This window comes from Neophocaena asiaeorientalis, unplaced genomic scaffold, assembly GCF_003031525.2.
Source record: "Neophocaena asiaeorientalis asiaeorientalis breed wild unplaced genomic scaffold, Neophocaena_asiaeorientalis_V1.1 scaffold427, whole genome shotgun sequence".
Classification (NCBI taxonomy): Eukaryota; Metazoa; Chordata; class Mammalia; order Artiodactyla; family Phocoenidae; genus Neophocaena; species Neophocaena asiaeorientalis.
Genome location: NW_020172280.1, coordinates 1,952,721 through 1,972,932, shown reverse-complemented (window position 1 = coordinate 1,972,932; position 20,212 = coordinate 1,952,721). Strand labels below are relative to the sequence as shown.

The 20,212-nt window shown below is 46.6% G+C and overlaps 1 protein-coding gene across 1 annotated transcript in view; it reads right to left on the bottom strand.

The window, feature by feature from the left end:
• The window catches only part of PHACTR1 (phosphatase and actin regulator 1), a 195,351-nt gene that overhangs the window by 9,092 nt on the left and 166,047 nt on the right, over window positions 1-20,212 (bottom strand). The window contains exons 8-9 of the mRNA XM_024763691.1: window positions 7,321-7,376; window positions 2,581-2,642 (exon numbers count right to left, since the gene is read on the bottom strand). Coding sequence (XP_024619459.1) covers window positions 2,581-2,642; window positions 7,321-7,376 — 118 coding nt within the window. The remainder of the gene's footprint in view (window positions 1-2,580; window positions 2,643-7,320; window positions 7,377-20,212) is intronic.

Genomic DNA, 20,212 nt, shown 5'->3' with positions numbered 1-20,212 from the left:
ATCTGGTGGGGATTAGACATGACCTCTCCAGATCAATAAGAGACCGGGCCCAAGTGCCACCAGGGAGTGAGTGAGGAGGACGCCGAGTTCTCCTGCCGGGAGAACAACTTCCCGGACTCTGCTGTGATCCAGGGCTCACACCCCTGGCCATACGGGGCTCAGGAGAGGTGCCTTTGGCTCCTGGATGGCTCTAGCCCTTGAGGTGCGTGAACCCAACTTACTTGCCTGGACACTAAGGAAATCATCTTTGCAGCCAAAGCTGGTTTTCTGCGGATGATGGGCTGGAAGAAGGGGTGGGGTGCAGAGGTTGGTAGCGTTATGTTTCCATCTATGGCAGCAATAACATCGTCTGCAACCAATTACTCAACAAAAGGGTACGTCGAGACCCCAATTCCGCTATTAATACAACCTGACCCAGGTACATTTCTTCCCTTCCTTCCCTCCTTTCCTTCCTCCCTTCCAGCCATCCTCCCTCCAATACTTCCCATTCATCCATCCAGCCAGCCAGCTAGCGAGTTTTTGGAAGTGGGAAGCAGGCATTTATTCCAAGATAAAGCATGTAAATTTTAGGTTAGTCTCAATTTAGCTGAAGAAAATTCCTGGTCTGTGGCTCTCAGCGTCTGCTACAGAGTTTTATTTTTCTCAGTGTCTTAAATAGAATGATATTGAGGAAATCCTCGGGCTGAGGGTAAGTGAAAAGCATCCCCCACCACTGGCTTCTGGTCTTGGTGTGATAAAGGCTCCCGAGGGACAGAATGTGCCCAGAGCCAGGAGGCGATGTGGATTCCCTACCTGCTGGCACGCTCCACATCTCTGTTCACAAAACCAGATGTGAACGCTGCTCCTGGTCTCTCCCTCATAAACAGTTTATCCCTTCACTCAGGCTCATTATTTCTAATTCCCCAAGCCAGTCCCAGGGGAGGCAAATGCTGAAATTACAAGGCAGTTTTCCTGGGAGAAGGAAAGAGAGGTAACCAGGGGGAGGAAGAGGCATTCATCGATAGACTTGAGGACCTGCAGAAACCCCACCCCTAGCATTACCCCTCCCGTGGAAGACGGGTGTGGGAGGAGACCCTCTTCTCTCACCCCATCCTGCCAAACTATGCAATTAGTCAAGCTTTCCCTTGCAAAATCGAATGCTCTTTTTAAAGAGATGAGAATTAGGTGCATGTCCAGATCTTTCCCTATTACTAGTTTTTAGCAAGAAACCCTAAAGTTTAGGAGAATTTTGGGGTCCCAGCAATCAAGTCCAATGAACTTTATGAAAATCTGATTCAACATTTTTTCTGAATGTCTAGACCTTTCTCTATCAGAAGCGAGGCGTCATCACCAGTCTCCCTTCGATACCCTCATCATTTCAAAGACACAGAATAATGCATCTCCCCCGGTCCCCCTCACTACTCAGTCTCAGGAAAAGGGATGCCCTGCGTCCAAAGGCTGGGTGGTCTTAAGGATGTAAGAGTCAGACCTTGACTGGAGTGAGGGCACCTGGATGAAGTGAGGGCCCTTAGCTCTTGTTCGAGTTTCCCACGAGGGGACACCAGCCCGTCAGCGGCTTGTCAGGCCCTTGCTTATCCTACTCCCTTTAACTGGGATGGTGTTTGGCTTGTCACCATATGTTTGGGACGCTCTAAGGGCAAGACAGTGTTGAGAAACACAAATCATCACCTTAATAATTGGTACGATATTTCAGGATCTCTGAATTTCCTCCTTTGCATAATACTTCTAGGGAGAAAAATCCATTAACAAACCTTTAGAAAATTAATTTTAATGGGTCTCTCAACTGTCTCTAAGCTTTGAGTATCTTTCTCTCAAGATGGTCACTGTAGGAGGCTGATGAAAAACACTCTAGTCAGACAGAATATAGTAGTATACCTTCTGTGTCATTAATTAAAGTTGTCAATGTCCTCCAAGAATAGCCTCAAATAAGAGTTTATTATCAAAGAGGCCACTCATAGAATTAGATCCACTTGGGTCTACATTACATTGCCAAGCCATCTATTTTGGGGGTTAAAAACATATAAGAATTCTAGCTTTCTGACTTTTATCTAAGTGCTTTTCAAACATCTTCATTAGATTTATCAATACTTTTGGCATTTTCCTAATTCAGTAATTCAAATTGGATTTAGCATAATAAACTCAAACAGCTCTTAAGGAAACAGGTCAGGAATAGTATCAGTGGAGACAAGGAAAACTTGCACTTTCCCAGGGTCATAGCAAATAACTGATACATCTGAACTTGTGATTTTGATAATGAATTTCCAGTTGCCTCATGGGGTTACAGTGAATTTTTAAGAACAAAATATTCACTGTAACTGCAAATAGAATGCACCTGACATCAAGTTGCTTGGGGGTAGGCTAGTGTCACCAGCCAAAAGGACTGAGGGTCATGAAGCTGAGTGCACCACTGGCCCCTGGAGAGGTCCTGGAGAGTCCAGAGAGCCGCATGCCCTGACACCCGAGGAATGGAACCATTAATGTCACTTCCAACGGGCCGGGCAGCTTCAAGGCCAACACAGGGCACAGCAGGGGAGGGTGGCCTCCTGTCCCGCCCCAGCTGGGCATGGAGAATCATCTCACCTTCCGAGTTAATCTCCTCTTGATCTCTCGTTTCTCCTCTTGTTCCTCTTGTTCATTCCGAGCTGAAAGAAACATTTAAGACACTTTAGATTTTGGTAGCAGTGTCGCACAAAGGTGCAAGCTCTGCAGGTTCTAGGCCAAGCAGCTTGGTGGACTCTCAACCACTGCGCCACCAGGGAAGCCCCAAGCAGCTCAGTTTGAAAAGGAGGAGAGAGTTCCCGTCCCCTACCCTGGCCACCCTTTCTGCTTGTGGGGACACTTTCCAAACTGCCTGTACTGTTTCAAGTGGGTGGTGAGTGGGTTGACCTTATTTTGTTTTACGTCACACGGGGTTTCAAGTCTGCAGGCCGAAACATGGGCCAAGAGGAGGGGCTATGAGGCAAGGAAGTAGGTCCTGAAAGAGTGGGGTAGTGTCTGCAGTGACACAGGCATCCGGGGAGAGGTAAGGCTCCCTTCTTTGGACAAGACCTGGGCCTCACGCAGCTCTGCTTCAAGCCTCACAGCGACCGAAGGGGACTTGCTGTGATGTGGCCCTGGTGCCCGGTGCCCTGCGTGGATGGAACAGAAGCCAGGCCCCGCAGGGGCGCCTGCCACCTGCCACAGGAACAAAACGAGGCACGGCTGATGCCAAACACAAGGCTGGAATTTCAAAACGCTCACCTTTCGCAAGCCCTGATTCCATTAATTCTTTGAATCTTCCAACAAGTCCACAGAGCACGTGTGAGGCCACAGTGTGGGATACAACTGCCTACATTTAGACTTCTAAGGAGCGTCTTAGGAGAGCGGACTCCAGAGCTTAAACCTTCTCAGCTCAATATGCGGGGTGACTTAGCATCAGGTGTGTAAAGCGCCGAAGGGAGCAGAGATTCGGAGGACAGAGAACGCGGGAGTATCTAAGTAACGCAGTGACCTTGGGGACCTCACTTTCCTCCCAGGCCTTGCGATGGAAGCACGGATCGCAGCATAATACTGTCTAACTTGAAGAAAAATCACAAACGTCAGCCTGGCTTCCATGCCTCTGCTTCCTGTCTACTGAACTGAGGGTGGCATCAGAGAGAGACCATCACTGCCACTTGATTTTGCACAGGCTGCATCAAAAGGGCCCTTGTTCTCTCATTTTGAAATCACCGTTGGAAATTATGGTTCCATAACTCCATTAACTTACCGCGCAGAGCGCACTCACCCTTGAGTGGTCTCCGTATAGGACAGGGCTTTAAAACAGGGACCCCCTTGTGCCTAGAAGCGGGGTGCCCTCGCCCCTCCTGCCAGCCTGATGGCAGCAACCACAGCCTCAGCTAACTCACACTGCAGGTGGCAACCCCTCCCGCCAGAAGGAACGGCGGTGGTTCAGAGCACAACTCACGTCCTTGAGCGATACCCCCGGGGGCACGGTTTGGCCAGTGTGACTGCCTGTGGTGACCAGGATCTTGGACCGGGGCAGCTCCAGAAATGGCCACATCCTGCCGTGGGCCAAAGTCCCCAGGGGTCCCCGCTGCCCCAAACCCCACGCGAGAGCTCCTTCCTTTGAATTGAAAGGTCCTCCTTCCCCGCACCCCCACCCCCGCCCCAGGGTTCCTTTTAAAAATGAGAATTTCTCTTGGATAGAAACCTGTTCAACTAGTCAGCCATCACTATCTTAGTATGAACTAATGTATCAGAGAGAAACTGGGAGGCAGACTGCCAGCCCCAGAAGAAGGGAAGCCCCCAAGAGCTGCATTTGTAGGTGGGAGGGAGGACGGAAGGAAAGGTCTAGAGTGGATGGTGAGCGCCTGGGGGGCAGCTTGAGGGCACTGGGTTGAAATGTACAGACTTGTAGCCATATCAGGGCCAGGAGGGGCCCACGAGACCACCTAGGCTACTGCTCGTGGTTTGGAAATGAGGATAGGAAGGTCCAGGGGGGTTGAGCGGCCGGCCACACGCTCCATGGCTAACAGACAGACAAACAGTCCAGCTCCTTTTCTTGCTTGGCTACGCTGCCTCCCCCCTATCCCATTTTGCTCAGGGCCAGTCCTCTCCTCCTCACTGGTTACTGGCCTCAGACTCCACTCGGAGCTGCCTCATCCTACGGGCCCCCTCCCGAGCCGTGAAGGTCGACATCCTGCCCAGAGCACAGAGCCCTCATCGCCTACAGGTGTTCCTGAGGTCCCTCTGAGGGCTAGGGGCCCCAAGCTACCACCTGTGGAATCTATACCTTTAGTTCAAAGCCATTTACAAACCCAGGGTCGTGAATTCTCAGGCAGCGGGGACCAAGACAGCCCCACTGGGCAAGTGGGAAGGGAGACCAGGAAAATCCCTCGAGGTCATGGCCTGCTGCCACTATCAGAGAGTACACTGTGTGCTCAGACGTGCCCGGGGTCTCACTGGCTGCCCAGTGGAGCCAGTACTGCCCACAGGGCCGGGCGGCCTGGGGTGGGAGTCAGACCCGGCTTGCAAAGCTCCACCGCCCAGCCAAGCCACCGCTCTGGGCCTCTCTCCTGCACACTTAGAGATGCGGTTCATCCCTTGACTTAAAGCCCAGATGATAATTCTCAGAATACACTGTTTGAGGGTTGTCTTCTGATACCACTAAACATTTCTTGTTTAACAATCACACAGGATTTTAAAAAGAGAAAGAGAAAGCTATTTCGGAAAACAAAATTTCAGAACGCAGGAGGAAAAAAAAAAAAATACCGACAGGAAAAATAAGCTCCTTTCCGGAAAGTTCTGAAACTGCGACATGATGACCCTGTTTGGATGTGGTCAAGTGATCCTTCAATTTGCAACTACTCAAACGGACAAACACGCAAGAGGCAACAACGAAAGGGAACTGTGGGAACAACTTGTAAGCCCCTGGCTCCCCTGAACCTGAGCCCCCAGGCTCACTGGACGCAAGTAACTGTCTCTAAGACCCGAGTGTCTTTCTGGACGGTGAGAAAAACCTAACTCGAGGGGCCTGCCCGCCGCCTCCCATGGATCTGGGCAGACGAGGCGTGGAAGCTGGTGCCTTCGGGAAGCCAGGTGAGCTGGGGATTCTCTGCCTTCTCTTTCCAAAACCTGTGCCCTCGCCGAGAGAAGTGCTGTCTTCTGAAACCTGAACAATTCCACAGACGTTTTTAGCCCCTTCACATTTAAGCGTTAGGCTGGGAACCCCAGGTACCATGTGGCCCTGTAAGAAAGTTGTACAGAGATTCCTTCGGCAGGACCACGGATGCGTGCGAGGCACATCTGGGGGAGAAGTTTAAAAGGAGAAGAAAGCCCGTTCACCAGATTTCTGGCTTTAGGAGCAAATGGACACCTTTTTGTTTCTCTTTCTGTCTAACGTAGACAATCTATAATGGATTAGCTATCAAGTTGGGGCAGAAAGGGAGACACGCCGGCCAAATGCTTCCCCAACCAGGAAAATCATCTGAAAGAATTCTAACTCTGTTTCACAGCAAAGTAAACTTAGAAATTTTAAAGGCACCCCCTTCGTTAGGAACTTCCTAGAGATCTGGGAAATGGGTGAGGTCCCCTCAGGACTGAGGAAGGTCAAGGCTGAAAGGAACAGCCGCTGCGAGGCGAGGGCGTGGCCGAAGCCCTGAGCAGCGCGGCAGCATGCTGGTGGAGGCACAGGGCACGCAGGTGGGTGTCCTGGGGTACGGGTGCTGTGGGTCACAACACCGGCCCCCCCCATCACAGCCCTCGCCCGTGACATTCAACAGCAAACCATCTGGCGCGGACCCAGTCGCAAGGCCACAAGGAGGAAGGCGAGAAAAGCAAAATCAAGAACACTTTTGTTTGGTCGAAGTGGAAATACCCAGCTACTCACGCAGGGGCCTCACGTGACCAGGGCGTGGGTGTGTGCGTGTGTGCATCGCACAGAAGTTCTGTAAAACTCTGCGTAGCATGTATTTCTCTTTTCTGGAGCAAATCAGAAAGGGATAGACGTGTGGGGAGCAAGGGTCTGAAATTAAACTAAAAATATCTGTTGACCGTCTAGAGGGCAGTGTCGGTGAGAGTGCAGAGGTTTTAGTTTTCAACTGCTGAATATCTCCCCCCAAACTGTGGCACACTGGGTGGCGCCCGTGAGATGCTTGATTTCTTTCAGCATTTTAAAAATAGGTATTTTAAGCACCACATGGACTTTCTGTACCTAGGCAAATATCTCTGTGTCCTGAAGCATCGGCTTTTTCTGTCCACAGACACAGTGACAGCGAGTTTTGTTGAATGACAGCCTGGGCAGCTACACCGGCGGCCAGTTGTAGGAGCCTGAGAGGAGGCCAGGAAGGATTTCCCCTTGGAAATGCTCTCTTAGACGTTAGGTTTAATGCTCAGAGGGAGGGGGGATTTCATCCCCTGCAGCTGGCTGCAGTGGAAAGTCACACTTTCTGGTCTTCGTTTTCAAATGGCTACTTGCCCTATTTTAGCCATCAGTATCGTATTTGCAGTTTTTCAGCCAATCTGGGTTTAAAGGTGACCCCAACTCTCACTTACTAGTAAGTTCTCTCACTCAAACTTTTCAGCTTCTCTGACTTGGCAGCCCGCTAAAGGGCAGGTTCTCGCAGACCCTGAGGTCCTCACGAACCAAGTACATTCGAATTTGCTTTGCTCTGTGGGGATGCTCTCTCAGACGTTCAAACACGCAAGGGCGAAGCCTCCGCCACCAGAGAGGGTTTCGATCGCTTCCACACCAGCACACAGGAGAAACCCTGTGGCCTGCCATCAAACAATAACCAAAGCCACCACGAAACAGCAGCGCTTGCCACGGGCTCGGTCACTTACGTTTCAAAATGTTCCTCTGCTCCAACTCCTCTGCAGTCGGCCTCTGGCTCAGTCTCCTGCGGAAGAAATCCAGGAAAAGTTTTTGGACCATATCATAGCCTCCTTGGGTCGTTAATCTCCCCGGCCGTCGCAGATACATGGGGCAGGGTCAGCGGCTGGAGGCCCCGTTCCATCCTGTGCTCTGAAAGACTGGCGCTCACCACCAATGCCTCCTGAGTTCCTCGTTTTCAACCCCAGGAAAGGCACCGACGTGATGTCACGTGGAGCCGAACCCCCTCCTCCATCGGCCCCTCCCCAGCCCTGCTCCTCCGGGCCTCCAGGCGCATGGACTCTTCTCACAGAAGTCCCTTTCTTTCGTGTGGCCTCCCAACTTCGGGAGCATGGCCTCTGCTTTTCTCCCCCCGGCCCCGAGGCTAGAGCTTGCCTCTTGCCATGTTTGTGCAGACTCAACACAAAGAGGCGCACGGCCCCATGGAGACGGGAGAGAGCACGTCTGTCTGCAGAGAACAATAGCTGCTCTTTTGGTCCCCACCCATCGCCACCAGAGCCTTATTAGACACAAGGTGGCAAATGAACGGGAACAGAAATGACACTTGGTGCCGGCACGTAATTTAGCCACAACAAGTGAAACATCATAGCCAGGATGTGAACTTGCTATGACGCAACAGCAGGGGCCGGGGGCAGACAATGGGCAGGCACCAGGTAGGGACAGAAGTTGCCAGAGAATGGGAAGGACACTGAAGAGGAGACTACACGTTCTTAGAGATGCTTTTGCGGATCTGACTCCAAAGGCAAGGGAAACGAGCAAAAACGAGTGTGACTACATCGTACTAAAAAGCTTCTGCACAGCCAAGGAAATTATCAAAACAAAACGGCAACCTAGAGAATGGGAGAAGATAACTGCAAACCATGTATCTGATACGGGGTTAAAATACAAAGTATATAAAGTGCTAACACAACTCAACAATAACAAAAAGCAAACAACCCGATTAAGAAATGGGCTTGAGTTATTTGTAGTGAGGTGGATGGACCTAGAGTCTGTCATACAGAGTAAGTCAGAAAGAGAAAAACAAACACCGTATGCTAACATGTATATATGGAATCTTAAAAAAAAAAAAAAAAAGGTCATGAAGAACCTAGGGGCAGGACAGGAATAAAGATGCAGACGTAGAGAATGGACTTGAGGACGTGGGGAGGGGGAAGGGTAAGCTGGGACGAAGTGAGAGAGTGGCATGGACATATATACACTACCAAACGTAAAATAGATAGCTAGTGGGAAGCAGCCACATAGCACAGGGAGATCAGCTCGGTGCTTTGTGACCACCTAGAGGGGTGGGATAGGGAGGGGGGAAGACACAAGAGGGAGGAGATATGGGGGTATATGTATATGCATATGTATAGCTGATTCACTTTGTTATAAAGCAGAAACTAACACACCATTGTAAAGCAATTATACTCCAATAAAGATGTTAAATAAATAAATAAACATAATATGTTGCTTTACAAGAAAAAAGAAAAGGCTAAACAACAAAAACAAAAAGAAACTGGCAGAGGATCTGAATAGACATTTTTCCAAAGAAGACACACAGATGGCCAACAGGCACATGAGAAGATGCTCCACGTCACTAATTACCACGGAAACGTAAATCAAAACCACAATGAGATAGCACTTCACACGTCAGAACGGCCATCATCAAAGAGACCACACAAAACAAATGTTGGCAAGCATGTGGAGGAAAGGGAGCCCTCGTGCACTGTTGGTGGGAATGTAAACTGGTGCAGCCACTATGGAGAACAGCACGGAGGTTCCTCAAAAAATTAAGACTAGAATTACCATAGGACCCAGCTATTCCACTTCTGGGTATTTATCTGAAGAAGAGGAAAACCCTCATTTGCAAAGATATCTGCACCTCCATGTTCACTACACCATTATATACAATAGCTAAGATATGGAAGCAACCTAAGGGTCCACTGATAGATAAAGAAGATGTGGTACATACACACAATGGAATATTACTCAGCCATGAAAAAGAACGAAATCTCGCCATTTGCAACAACATGGATGGACCTTGAAGGTATTATTCTAAATGAAATAAGTCACACATAGAAAAGACAAATCCCATATGATTTCACTCCTATTAGAATCTAAAAAGACCCCAAAGAAACGAACAAATACAATAAAACAGAAACAAACTCACAGAGATCAGATCAGTGGTTACCAGAGGGGAAGGGGACCTGGGGTGGTGGTGAAATGGGTGAAGGGGGTCACTGTATGGTGATGGATGGTAACTAGACTTGTGGTGGTGATCACATTGCAGTGTACACAGCTGTTGAATTATAATGCTGTAGACCTGAAACTTATATTAAAAAAAAGAAAAAGAGGACCACATGCCCGGGTAAAGTTCCAGGAATGATCACACAACGGGCCTCAGCACCACAGAGATGTTTGTATTTCTGAGGCTCTTGAAAATTATTTAACAATCCTGCAGTTAATTACTCAGCGTTCTGCTTCCCCCATTGGGACGAGCATTGGGATGAGGTGTGTGTGAGACAAGAAAACTGTGGAAGGAGTTTGAGGCCCCTCTGAGTCCTCCAATGGGACTAAGGGGTAAAAAAGAGTGCTGTCCTGGTAGCAGAGGCTACAGTCCCTCCCCAAACAGTGGCAACTAGCGTGTACTGTTGGCAAGATGTTTACACCATGGACTCTGGAGACCCAGGGTGAAGATAAGAAGTCCACGGAGTCGCCAAGTGTAACTATTTTAAACCCAGTGCTCACTGACAGCTGATTCTGTGATTCCCCAGTATCATCACCACTTAGGCTGTAGACAGGGAATGGGCCTCCATGCCAGAGAAAGGAGTTTTGATCAGATAGCTGTCTGCAAACCCCACAGCGCCCTGGAAACTGCTGGAAATGGTATTCCACAGTGCTTTTAAGTCTGTAAGAACATTTTCACGTCTATTCTTCATTTTCTTCTCAAAACAGCCCATGAAGGGATTACTTATCCACACTGATAAGGGCCCTCTGGGTATCTGGAAATTCACAACGCTGGAGGTTCCAAATTTGGGCTCCGCAGTCCTCCTGTCCTTTCTAAAACAGCATTCTCAGACTGTAGGAAGAAACTTGAGATTACACAGCTGGGCAAGCTGGTGTCATAGGTCTGGAATGCAACTCCTGACTCCACTTAGAATGAGTTCCTTAGAGGCTCTGCCTCACCTTTCAATTTATTTTCCCTGAGAAAACTGGTTTCTTTGGTAGGGATGCACAGCCACCTTTCTGGGACCATTTAGTAAAACCCATGTTTTTACATGAAGCTTGGGTTTGGGGGCCGTATGTTTTGAAGAAGCCCTCCAGATTCAAGGTGGAGCTTGCATCTCAGAAGGGGGACGGGGGGGCAGTGTTTTGGAATCTTATGCCCTGAAGTGTCTGCAGAAGTCGCCCTCACTGGCTTGTGCTAAGCAGCCCATGGGTCCCACGACCAGACGCGTTGCCTGGTTCTATTCTGGCCTTTTTCTGTTTTTGTTTTTCTTATGCGACATGTTTGAAGGGGACAAAACAATGAGTGACTGAAATCTAACCAGAGAAAATTCTGCTATTAACTAGGCAGCCTTATCATTAAACACACATGATTTCAAATGAGGCCTTCTATTTACGTTTCACTTCTCTTGAAAGGGTCTGAGAACATCCAGGCTAATCACAGATATAAAATGTAGCTAAGCCCTCCCGAAGGACACGTATCATAACTAGTTGTTTTGACTTTGAAAATGAGATTCGGTAGGAAAGTGATATTGTGGCTTAATGACAAAGTGCTAAACAGCTCAGGAGTTAGGGGACCTGGGTTCCACTCCTGGCTCTGCCCTGAACCCACCTGGACAAGGTATTGGACCCGCTCAGCCCTATGTTCTTTTCTCTGCAAATAACAGGAGTAATTGAATAAGCTAATGCTGATTTAATGCCTAAGAAGTACAGGCGTGGTTCTGAGAACTGCACGTATATTAATTCATTTAATCTTCAGGTCAGCCCCTTGAGGTAGTACTGTCAGCATCTCCACTGCACAAAGGGGAAAAGGGAGGCACAGGAAGTTGCATACCTTGCCCCGGGTCACAGAACTAGCACAGGGCAGAGCCAAGACTTAAACCCAGGCACCCGGGCTCTACAGTCTCCACACGCTTAACCAGTGTATTAGTTCCCTATTGCTGCTGTAACAAAGTACCACAGATATAGTGATTTAAAACGACACAAATTTATTATGTTACAGTTCTGGAGGTCGGAAGTTTGGAATGCGTGTCTGTGAGCTAAAACCAAGGAGTCAACAGAGCTGCACCCCTTCTGGAGGAAGGGAAGAATCTATTCACTTGCCTTCTTCAGCTTCCAGAAGTGCCCTGCCTTCCCTGTGCCTCTTCCAAGCCCACAGCGTCGTATTTTCCAATCTCAGACTGACTGCAACCGTTCTTGTGATAACACTGGACCCACCCAGATAATCCAGGATAATCTGTTCAACTCAAGATTCTTAACCACAGCCTCAAAGTCTCTTTTGCTATGAAAGGTTATAGGCTCCTAGGTTTGGGGATTAGGTCATGGGTGTCTTTGGGAGGGGGAGATATTCTGTCTACCACAACCATAATACCCTACGAGTCAGAAATTGCAAACTGATGTCCGGTGGGTTGCATTTAACTCTGCAAGTTCTTCTCCTTGCTCAGAGGTTACAGTTTTTTCCCCCCGAATGCCTTTAGAGAGGGCATGTTTGTTCTAGTTAGCCCAGTCCCCAACTCTCGCTCAGATAATACCTGTCCTGCTTTCTTCCTTTCCAATCATTCCTGGACCTGAGTTTGAGACCCCTGGATAAGATCATCAAGTCATAAGAATCCTGACTTTTGTTTTCCTTCTTTCATCCACCAATCTACCCAACGCTGACTAAGAACCTCACTGAGGACTGAGCACTGATAGCTCTTAGGAACTCGAAGCCTAGAGGTGCACGTTAGTGATGAAAATTTGCAGGTTAAAACTGGAGCCATACTTTTCAGGAGCTAGACTACAACAGAATACCCTCAAAACGGCCAGCAACTTGGACATGATTTAGACTCTCACGGCAGTTTAGAAGACGTTACAGACTCTCTCAGTGTCTCAGCTTGGCTACCAAGAGGGTCAGCCAAAAACAGATCAGCAGATGTGTGCGAGGGGGGCTGGGCGCTAGGCAAAATTGTGAAGGGGATCGTGTTTTTGTCAGGGTTCTGTCTCCTGGACCCTTCCCTTCTCAGGTTCTTGGAATTACATCATCACTCTTTCTATGTCATTCCTGTCAAGACCGGTTCTTAAAACAGATGCTATATACTTAGCCACATTCAAATGTAAATTCATTCATTCGTTTCACAAATTATTGAGTGCCAGCTCTGTGCTGGGCATCGGGGTCCAGTGATGAGCAGAAACAGATCAAGGTCCTGCCCTTCTGGAACTTAAGAGACTGGAAGGGGCGGGGAGAGGCAGTCATTAATCACAGTGACGGGGGATAAGTTAGGAGTTTGGGATTAAGATATGCACAGTACTATACAGAAAACAGATAACCAACAGGGGCCTACGGTACAGCACAGGGAACTATACCCAACATCTTGTAATAACCTACAATGGGAAAGGATCTAAAAAAAGAATATACATGTATATAACGGAATCATTTTGCTGTGTACCTGAAACTAACACAATATTGTAATTCAACTATATTTCATTTTTAAATGTTTTAGTTTATATTGGAGTATAGGTGATTTACAATGCTGTGTTAGTTTCAATGTTAGTTGGTACAGCAAAGTGGTTCAGTTATCCATATACACATATCTATTCTTTCTCAGATTCTTTTCCCATATAGGTTATTACAGAGCATTGAGTAGAGTTCCCTGTGCTATACGGTAAGTCCTTGGTGATTATCTATTTCAACTATGTTTCAATAAAAAGTTTAAAAATTACCAAAAAAAATCACAGTCATAGAAAGAAGTATAAAACTCTAGTAAGAGGTTCCATGGTGAGGCATCTGGGGCAGTGATACTGGGACCTGACAAAATTAGGAGGTCAGGCTGCCCAGAGGAAGTGATACTGTGTCTGTGTTCAGATCTGGAGGATGGAGGAAGCCAGGTTGCTGGAATGGACAAAGCAAGGGGAAGAAGGATGGTGGGAAACAAGCCAGGAGCCAGGCCATGTGCCCACGGAGGCTATGTTAAGGAGTCTGATCTCCCAAGGGGCAATGTGAAGCCGCTGAAGAGTTTACATTTAAGGGTAGGAGAGGGGAGGGACAAACGAACATTTCAGGTTTACAACAGGTCACATTGTCCGTTGTACAGAGAATGGGTTGGGAGACACGAGAGGCAGTTTGAATAGGAGCCTCGGAGGCTACTGCACACCTGGTAGAGGATGACGGACACCTGGGCTAGGCTATGATGGTCGATGTGCAAGTTCTCAGGGAGTCCAGCTGACAGACCATGGAGACACAGCGTCTACGGACAGAGGGGGAAGGAGGAGGTATACTGGATATCTCTTAGGTTCCATAACTTACGCAGCTGGACGGATGGTTATATGCTACTCACCCAGAAGGCAGGAAACACTGGAAGGGAACCGGGGCATTTGGGGGGAGGGTGGAAGGGACCCACGAGTCTGAGTTTAGATCTGTTGAGTCAGAGTGATTGTGCAACGTCAAAGTGGATGCATCCAGTAGGCAGCTGGATATACAGAGCTCCGTGGAGAGGAGATGGCTAGGCCAGTGATAGAAATCTGTGGCTAGTTTGCAAATAGATAATATTTGAAGTCAGGGATACAGAGAGAGCACAGAGGAGAAGAGGAGAGGGCTTAGGATGGAGCCTTACAAAATTCCAATATTTAATTCTCAGACTAAGGAAGACACACCTGCCAGGGAGTTAGAGGAGGGGCAGGGCACGGAGACAGGATGAAAATTAGAACATGGCATCCTGGAGGCAGAGGTAGATGTGTGCGGCCAATGAAGTGGGCAGATGAGGCCTGGAAAGACTGCCCACTGGGTTTAGCACCGGGGACGTTCTTAGCGAGCTCGCCTAGAACTCTTTCAGGGGGTGGTGGGGACAGATGCCAGGCTGGAGTGGGTTGAGAACAGAGGTGAGAAAATGGACACAACAAGTATGAAGGACTCCTCTGTGAAACCTGGTTTTGAAGGGACCAGAGAGTTGGAGGTGAAGGAGGCTCAGGTGAGGTTTATAGTTTTTTAATGGGAGGAGACTGACATGTTTAACAGAAAGAACCCAGATTAAGTGGTGGTGGTGCCGGTGAGAAGCTAAATATATAATGAGGGCGGAGGCTCCGTGGACAGTGCAGGAGTCCTGAGAAGGCAGGAGGGGTTGGGGTTTTAGGGGCAGAGAAGACCTTCTCTTTCAACTGGAGGAGGGACAGCCCTTCACCGTGACAGGAGGCTGCAGGAGAAAGTGCGCTGTATGGAGGTTTGTATGTTTGGTACTGGAAGAAAAAGGGTGTTCCCAACTGATGGCTTTTACTTATTCTTTCAAGTTGGACTGTAATAAAGATGACTTACATTAGTTTACAATATTACCTTTCCTTGAGGGATTTGTCTTTGAACAGAGCCAAGTTCACGAAGCAAACGGATAAAGCTCTAGCTTCAGTCATCAGAATTTCAGGGGCACGCCCGGGGCAGCCTGCCATCTTCACCAGGTGAAGCAGCCATCTGCTTGGTTCCTTTTGTTTGTTTGTTTTTTTGTTTTTGCGTTACGCGGGCCTCTCACTGTTGTGGCCTCTCTCCCTGCACCCGCGTTTCGCCAAATGACAAACAGCCATAACAACAATCTGAGAGAACTGCATGAGAAGAAGATGTGAAAGTCCCCTTTAAAGTTAAGTATAAAGCATGAAATATTATTTCTGGTAACTTGAAAAAAGGTCTCTCACCTCAACTAGCTCAACAGGTTACTCTTAAGAGGGAAATGGTTTTGGCTTTATTCACTGGAGGCTGTGGCCCCAGCGTGAAGCCCCGTGGCAAAGATAAAATATTGTAAGGAATAAAATCAGAAAAAACATTGGAATAATGCTGGTCGTGTTGAGATGAAATCAGTTTGGGGAAAACAATGGAACTATGTGTGTTGCATAGCATCAAACTAAAAAAAAACAAACAGCGGGGCTTCCCTGGTGGCGCAGTGGTTGAGAGTCCGCCTGCCGATGCAGGGGACGCGGGTTCGTGCCCCGGTCCGGGAAGATCCCACATGCCGCGGAGCGGCTGGGCCCGTGAGCCATGGCCGCTGAGCCTGCGCGTCTGGAGCCTGTGCTCCGCAACGGGAGAGGCCACAACAGTGAGAGGCCCGTGTACCACAAAAAAAAAAAAAAAAAAAAAAAGATTAAGAGTGAGGCAAAACAAGTGCATCAGTACAGCCCCTAAGCACCACACACCTCACTGGTCAAGTGGGAACAAAAAATATCCTCAAGTTGTCAACTTCAAGCTCATCCTTGGTCCTCTTCCTATAGCGTTTTGTCTGTTCTCCTGATCTCTGCCGTTTCTGAGTCAGTGGTTCTCAACCTTGTAGCACATTAGAATAACCTATATTACCTTAAAAAAGACCAATGGCTGGGCCACGCTCTGGACCAATTAAATCAGAATATCTGAGGGTAAAGCACTGTTAATATACTTTTTAAAGCTTCCTAGGTCATTTTTCAGCAGTAGCTGGGAACTCCTTAACTGTGGCAAATTCCTGGGCGCCAGACCTACTGAATTAGGAACGTTTGGGTGGAACCCAGCAGGCTGTGTTGTTTAAACACAGGACATGACGACATATGGATCTTCAGGAGATCTGCATGCATATTCAAGTGTGAGAACAAGGGCACCGGCATCTGGATATTCTTTTCTTAACTTGAGCCTTCCCCCAGGTACCCCTGTACTTCTTGTCCTTACTTCTTTAAAGAATATTGCTTCTGATGAACAGATCTCTGGAACAAGGACAAAATGTGATTCAAATGAAAAGAGGAAACTCCAGGTTTCACTGTTGAGTGACTGTCCTGGACAGTATCATGGTTAGGATGACTTGTGCAGTCTAGACAATACAGAAATGTCATAAGAATATATACTTATTCATCCACAAAATACTGTGGTTCCAGATTTCCCCAATGCCTTGCTTTGTTGGGCGTCAATAAACAATGTATAAAACGCTTGACTACTTTCCAAAGCAAGGCAAGGGATGGAGAGTTGGAAGTAGGTCCCCTGATGCCTCCTCTTGTGCCTGCTCTGACTATGACACCTGGGCGACTCCAGGACCTACAGGGTCTGTGCAGCTCACGCTCTTTTCCTGTTCCCCCCAAAGGCCAATCTGTCATCTTGAGGCCATCAGCACCTCCCAAGAAGAGGCTGAAGGGTCTTATGTGAGACAGAGGCTGGGAGACAGCCGTCAAGCATACCCAGCCCCTTCTCCCCTCTTCATTCAACAGGACTACAGCTATTTTCCTACAGCTGCCTCTCAGGGCCTCTTCTGAGCTCCTATTTCTGGAACAAATCACAACTCCAGTTCAGATGAGATTTCATGCTGTTTAGAAACCTGGAGATGTAAACACAAAAAAACCCCAAAGAGTCCCAGATGCTCCAGTAGAGGGGATTTTGATCATCTGACTTTGCAAGGTTTTCTATAATTCTCCTTTGTTAAAAGTCTCATTTCCATACTGTTTCCTCATCTATGATGCCACAATTTTAACATAAAGCTTCATCTTAAAACCATTAGTCCTGTAGAACAAAAGAGTGGTAAAGAATATAGGTATTCTCATTAAATTAGAAGTGCTTAACCATGATAATGTTCCATAAAATACATATATGTGATGTAACAGACATCATATATATGTATATATACACACATATATATGTATGTATGTGTGTCTATATACACACACACACACACACACACACATACATCTTTCTCCCCCAGCAGCATGGTGGATTTTAGGAATGTCTAACCAGTTTGGATTTGCACTTTTGCATTTTTTGAAAATCTGTTTGTTAATTCTAAAAGAATCAGGAAAAATGGAGTTCTAATAATGGAATGGGTCTATTTGTCTAGGAAAGGATCTATAATATGGCAAAGAAGAAAAAGAATGTAAAAATGGAGCGTGATACGGCTGCTTCAACCGACTTTACCTTGACTATACAGGAAACAAATATAAACGCTTTTACTGATTTCTTGGCCTTATCTATACAATGGATTGGGAGACAGGTAGCTTGTAAGAAGAGACTGTATCCCCTCAAGTATGTTCCCAAAAAGAGACCATGAATTCATAGCACATATCTAACATAGGATCCTTAGCTCCCAGCGTGGTGGACAGTAGGCCATATCCTTTTCTCTCGTGTGTGTGTGTGTGTGTGTGTGTGTGTGTGTGTGTGTGTGTGCATACATCAGCATTCTATTATTAATCAATTAGGAAACATACCATGTAACACACAATGTAAATGCAGGACAAATTTAAGCTACTTTCTTAGGTAGGCTAAACCTGACATTATATATATGCTTTTTTTTTTTTAATGAATAATCTTATTTTATTTCTGCCTGGACAAAGTTGTATGAAATTACAGCTCCTTCGTGGGAAACGCCTGAGTATTATCCAGGTGCTGCTGTTGACTGTGGGGTGAGAATCAGATTTCATAGGCTGTGGCCCCAAATGGCTAAGTGTGGTTAAAGACCGTGAGGAGAGAGGGTAACGCGCGAGAGAAATGAGATGGAGAAATGCTCCGAGGACGTGCTGCGTGGACACAGCAGGCTCCAGGCAGGAGGTACCCGCTCAGCCTCACTCAGCTTCCGCAAATCTAAAGGAAGTACCAGGTCACTCAGGGAGGGTGTGCTGAAGGCTTCCCGTGGATGGGACATGGGCTTGGGGTGGGCTTGGGGTGGAATGTGCAGGTGGCAGACTCATTGGTTCAATCAAATTTGGGGAGGGCAGCTCTCGTTTTAACTCACAGGAAGAGGTAATGACCTCTCTCAGCATCTTTCAAGGGGGAGCTTGATAAGTTACAATATGCAGACGAGCAACACAACATGAGTCCAAAGGAGGCTTGGATTGACCGTAGGTAAAGCTCTTTTCAACACACTGATCACCTGTCAGTACCGAGTATTTATCTGTCTGCCTGCTGTTTTTTTCCAAGGCACTAATAAGGCTGCCCGTTTTGAAGAACTATTGTTTTAATGGTTCACTGGGCACAGAACATAAAATTTTCATGATCACACTTCCTAAAATAGAAGCGTATTCACTTATATTTCAAAGGAACTGCCTTCGGAATCAGAGGGAAAAGCGATTTTCCAGGGTTTGTATCTTTGGATGACTTCCCTTGTTTATATTCTGTCAAAAAAAAATCACAGTTTAGTTAGCATATATGCAATTTTCAAGGCTATTCTAAAAATCTTTGCATTCTAAACCAAGAAGAGTGAAATGAATATAATGAAGATAAATAAAATGAATGACTCTTATTAGCATTTTGCATGAGAGTTAGGGTTGTTTTTTTTTTTTGCCAGTCAACAAAGATGTGAGGGGACCTATGAAAAACAACTGTTGTGCAAATGTCTCGGCTATAATCCAGTTCTGCTATTTAAATATTCAGGACTGCGTGCAAGCTCTAAGGAGAGCTGTCGAAAAATCACCTTCAATCAAACCTGCAGCCAAAGTTGGTGGATGAGGGAGAAAGTACTCTACATACCATGGAAATTATCCTGGAGACGAGAAATGCCAACTCCACCGTTGAAACAAAGAACAAAGAAATCTTCCTAAGTATAACGGATTAGAGCTTCACTTATCATCGGAATGACAGAATCACTAGAACAGGCCAACTCCAAACTAAGGCATCAGATACAGAATCTTCAAAAGTACCTGATCAGTCTTCAAAAATTATTAACGAGATTTTCTCAGCTGTGATTAACTATTAAGATGGGGAAATGTCTCTCACTTGGGCACTTAATTTAAATGTTCTTTTAGCTATGTGGGATTGAGGAGGAAACAGTGCCCATGAAAGAAACTACCTATGAGAGAATTCACAGATTCCTTATTCATGGGCTTTTTGACTTCTGAAAATGTTTCTTAAAGATTTAATTCAAAACCTTTGAGTCATTTCTCTCTCTTTCAGCCATGAATTGAGAAAATCAACTGAGATCTATGACTTGTCATACTTTCTAACAAATAACTGGCCTGTTTCTTCCAGTGAGAAGGGAATACATCTCTCCCCTTTCTGGGGGATATTAATTTTTAGCACTGGCTGGGGTCAGAGGTCTTGGTTTCAGATCCCAGTGTAGCCAGATAACTGTATAAACTTAGCTAGCAGCTTAATTTCTTTTGGCCTCAGTTTCTTTAACTGTAAAATTAAGGGTGCTAGAGGCAGTCATTCAGGAGATGCAATTGTGAAGGAGGTAAAGAAACTCACAAATAGACTCCTTGTGATATAGATACAAAGCTCACTGTGGAAAAAAAAAAAAAACTCCAAATAAGCTAATCTGAAAGCACTAGACCAGATTTTGAAGTACTCTTCCATGTGACAGAAGCATCTTTCAACCAAAGTTTGGTGCTTCATAAGGTGATTTAACTCACTGTTTATTCATTGCCTCCCAGTAGATTCACAAATGGCTTTGAGAGCTCCTTTCATGAATAAAAGTATGATAGCAATGACACATCCTTATGACTGTTTTAGTTTATAGAGGGATCAAAAGATTGTAGGAAAGAAAAAAACTATATTACAAGAAAAATGGTCTGACAACTCAAGTTGAAGTTGTTCCTATTAACACATAAATGTTTAGATTATTCAGTGATTAAGTTATCCAGAGCCCTGTCCCATCCCCATTCTTCCAGGAACATTGAAAGGAAAAAAAAATGGAAAGAGAAACAGTCTAAAATACATTCCCACCAATAAAAGAATGTAGCCCAGAA